Source organism: Lottia gigantea, assembly GCF_000327385.1.
Source record: "Lottia gigantea unplaced genomic scaffold LOTGIsca_129, whole genome shotgun sequence".
NCBI lineage: Eukaryota > Metazoa > Mollusca > Gastropoda > Lottiidae > Lottia > Lottia gigantea.
Genome location: NW_008707410.1, coordinates 277,139 through 281,228, shown reverse-complemented (window position 1 = coordinate 281,228; position 4,090 = coordinate 277,139). Strand labels below are relative to the sequence as shown.

Sequence of the window (4,090 nt, the reverse complement as noted above, 5' to 3'; positions counted from 1 at the left end):
TTTAAGCCTATTAACTTTGAATCATGCCTTTGTCTAATCTAAAACAGCTCATATATAGGCACTGGGTAATGATGTAGATTTGCTTTTGTAATATTCGCGAATTTTTCCAATGAAGATATAAGAAGTCAAGCTCTTGCCATGAAACACAAAAACACAGAGTTACCAAAGAATTCAAAACACGAATTAAGTAGCTTGTTTTTGGTTCTGGTCTATACAAAAGACCCGTTCAGGGCAAACGATGCCTTTAATATAACTGACAAACATCCATTGCAATTAACACCGAAAATCTTCTTTACAGCATTATTGTAACCACAAATTCCATGATATCGTCTGCGACTTAAACGTAAAATTTCACTTCTGACTCGGTCAAATCCTTGAATAAATCGTGCACTTCGTCTAATTTTGTTTTATCAAAGTTTTGTAGATATTCTGATACGTCTAAAACACACTGGATCTCTAAACTTTTCATAGTTTGTAACAGACGTTTACCATTCGGCGTTCCTTCCTCCATGAGTTTTCTCCCTTTCTCATGAGCTTTAAAAAGAGTGTGGCGTCGATCTGCTACGGTTTGGAACGTTGGTTTGCCGTCGTGTGCTGGTGCTATGGTGACGTCACCTATTACCGGCTGGTCTGAGAATATAAATGGTTTGAAAACAGATAGGCTTGGGTTTGGTGTTCCAGTGAACCAATGTACGTCAGGAACCATTGAGCCGTTCTGTGGTTGTAACACAGAAACTTGACTCGCCATTGTTACCAGCTCGCCACTAAAGTTGATACTGCTGGGTTCATTTCGTAAAATTTGGAACATGTTGTGTTGTGAGAATTCATCTGAAACGATAAAATATAACATAGGCTTGTTAGTCGAACACTGGCTTGTTAGTCGAACATAGGCTTGTTAGTCGAACATAGGCTTGATAGTCGAGCACATAGGCTTGTTAGTCGAACATAGTCGAGCACATAGGCTTTTTAGTCGAACACATAGGCTTGTAAGTCGAAAACATAGGGGTGTTGGTCAAACACATTGGGTTGTTCGAACAAATAGGTTTGTTGGTCAAACACATAGGTTTGTTGGTCTGTAAAACATGGTCAGATCTAATGTCTATACCAGTTGAGTCAAAATTGGACTATACAATTAATACAAGCATAGAAACTCAGAATAATTTGGGAGGGGTATATCTGACAGATTTTCATTAACTAAATTCCGCGAGCGCCAGCTTGGCAAAACTATATCGTCCATCTATACTTACTTGGCTTTGCTATAGTTTGTAATAATTCTTTCCCTTGGGCTAGTCGATTCTCGGCCTTTTGTTGATCCGATAGAGAGAGACCAGAGAAAGCGGCGTGAAAGGTTTTATAGAAATTCAGTTCGCCCGATTCTGGTTTATAAAACCCAGCCTTCTCTGCCTTTTCCTTCAGACCATCTGAACAGAGATCGTAATCTGTTTCTATAGTAAGTATACTGGAGATGTTCTCAGTTCCTTCTGTAAGAGAGATATATATAGAAGCACTGAGTTTTGCGTCCGGCTTATCTGCATCTGAAGTTCATGTCTTGTTCCACGAAAGAGAATTGGGCCCTACTTTCAACCAGTATCCCAGTATGATGAAGCTTACACGTTAAGAAGCAATGTTTTAAATAGCAATGGATGAAAGATATTAAAAATGAATAACTACAGACCACAACATTATTGACGTCATCAATGAGTGTTAGTTCCCTTTGACTGGTAATGACCAGAAGTTGAAAATAATGATGCAGTTCTCGAATTTACAAAAAAAGCTAGCGAAAACTTTAAAATGGGGGCAAGTGTTGATCTAAATCGATTGGTTCTGCATTTATAATTTTTATTATAAAAGCGTAGCCTAGTAACGCCGTGATTTGTTACTTTTAGATCGAAAAAATTTCGCTTAGATCTTGTTCTTCTGAAAAATCTTTATTTTATCCACACTTAATTAAATACCCCCGAACTGATATGAGAAACTTACGTGTTATTTTTTTGGCGACCCAATACTGACCGGCAGTATCCAGCTTCCAAGCTTCATGTCGATCAGCGAATAGAAAGCTGTTATTGTAGGTCCACTGTCCGAAATTAGGATCTTCACAACTATGTCCACCTTGTCCGTACTTCTCCAGCAGCTCCGTTACTATCAACATGGCTTCTTTAGACGACTTTCCCCGCTCTAAACATAATCTAGAAAATATAAGATAGTACATTATCAGCCATATGGATCTTCTGAAAGGTTAATTTTGAAAATAATATTCATTGTCGCGGCTTAAATACTGTCTACTCCGTAATCGATGTCCAATTGTTTGTGAACCTCAGATGTCTACGGTTCTAATATTTTCTTCAGGGCCAAAAGCAGGGTTTCAACGGTTTATTGAGCCGAGGTGACAAGGATATGCTTGGTACCATGGCTGATTTCTGTGATTGTAATTTGACAAAACCTGATCAAACATTAATGTTTTTTCAGAATAATATAAGGAAAACAAACAAACGATAACAAACCTTACTAAATCGACGCCCAATAATTTTTCATTATGATCCCCAGGTGTACAGAGTTTGGTCCATACGGAGGTGTTACCAGCACACACTCCATGTTCATTGGCCCCCATCTCGGCACCCCACGTCCATGCTGCTTTACTGAGAACCACCCCACTGATATGAGTTACTTGGTCGATTTCCATAAAGGTACACTGCAAGGGAATAAATGAACGAAGGTAGTTACTGTAAACAAAAGACAAAATACGTGGAAGATTAGAATTAGAACAGTTTTTTCTCTCTCTTGGCACCAAAAACTCTGCAGGTGAAATAAACAAATTTTGTCTGTTACACTTCGGTAAACTTTATCGCTTAACAATTGAACCTAAACTTGATATATCAGCCTCGAATCTCAAAATAAATTTAAAACACATGTTAAACAGATACGATTTTCTTTTTAGAATTTATGTTGTTTATGAACCAAATACTCCCATTATGTAGGTTATCTTAAAATCCTTAAAGAAATTCCAGAGAGACTTTCTGTGGTTCCTGTGTTCCAGAAAATTTAAACCAGATTACTTTTACCAAGAGAAATGTCTTTGATTATCAAATATGGGTAGCATCATCATCCTTATTATTATCATCATTATCATTATTATTATCATCATCATCATTATTATCATCATCATCATTATCATGACAATGCACTAACAAACATCATTATCATTATCATCATTATCATTATCATCATTATCATCATTATCATCACTATCATGACAATGCATTAACAAACATCATTATCATTATTATTATTATCAGTATCATGTATCAACAAGCATCATTATCACTATAGTGACATTTTTCTCCAATTAATGGAGCAACAGAAACCGCAAATCTGATATTTCATTTGGTCTATATATCCAGAACGAAATGAAAAAGTCAAAGTCCATAAATTCAAGATGGAAATAAATCACAAAAACAAGTGTCAACAGAAAAGGTAATCACTGTATCGAACTTACCTTAACCTTTGACCCTTCAGGGTTATCTTTTGGCGAGCAGTAGACGATCTCCTGTACTTCAGACGGTGGACGATCGGCATTTTTACCAAATATGACCGTACCCCCTGTTGCTGGAGGCAGGGCAACGAATATATCCGACATTTTGAGCTGGTTTGGTTGAAATCAAACCGAAAATCGATTTTCAATCACCTAGCTGAAACACAGAAGAACATTTTAAATAATGCGGTTAGAAAATCTAGAATTTGTCAAATAAATGTTTGTAGAATAGAAACCCCAGAACATATGAAATCAACAAACAAAACGTGAAGTATAAAATTTTAAAGAAGACCAATATTCACAAAGCCAAGTAGGCTAAATCCAAACTCATAATCAAGGCTTTGAATTCCACTCACACTCAAGCTAAGGAACAATTCTGACACCACAGCTTGTGCTTTCGAGAGTCATATCGATGTTGTGTTGAAACCCTTTCTATTGTCTCTTTAAATCAACCTAAAACCCTCACTAATTATTGTTCATTCTAAGTTAGTTAATTATCGTCAAAACAAAATTCCATTTGATGAAAATTAGTCACAAGAATGTAGAACTATAGACACACAG

The 4,090-nt window shown here is 36.6% G+C and overlaps 1 protein-coding gene across 1 annotated transcript; it reads right to left on the bottom strand.

The window, feature by feature from the left end:
* Positions 1-337: 337 nt before the first annotated feature.
* Positions 338-3,634, bottom strand: LOTGIDRAFT_224981 (hypothetical protein; the record flags this gene model as incomplete). The annotated part of the gene is made up of 5 exons (XM_009048819.1): positions 338-891; positions 1,329-1,481; positions 1,981-2,186; positions 2,502-2,689; positions 3,494-3,634. 5 exons carry the CDS (start codon positions 3,632-3,634, stop codon positions 338-340), a joined length of 1,242 nt encoding a protein of 413 aa, XP_009047067.1.
* Between the last annotated feature and the right edge of the window lie 456 nt (positions 3,635-4,090).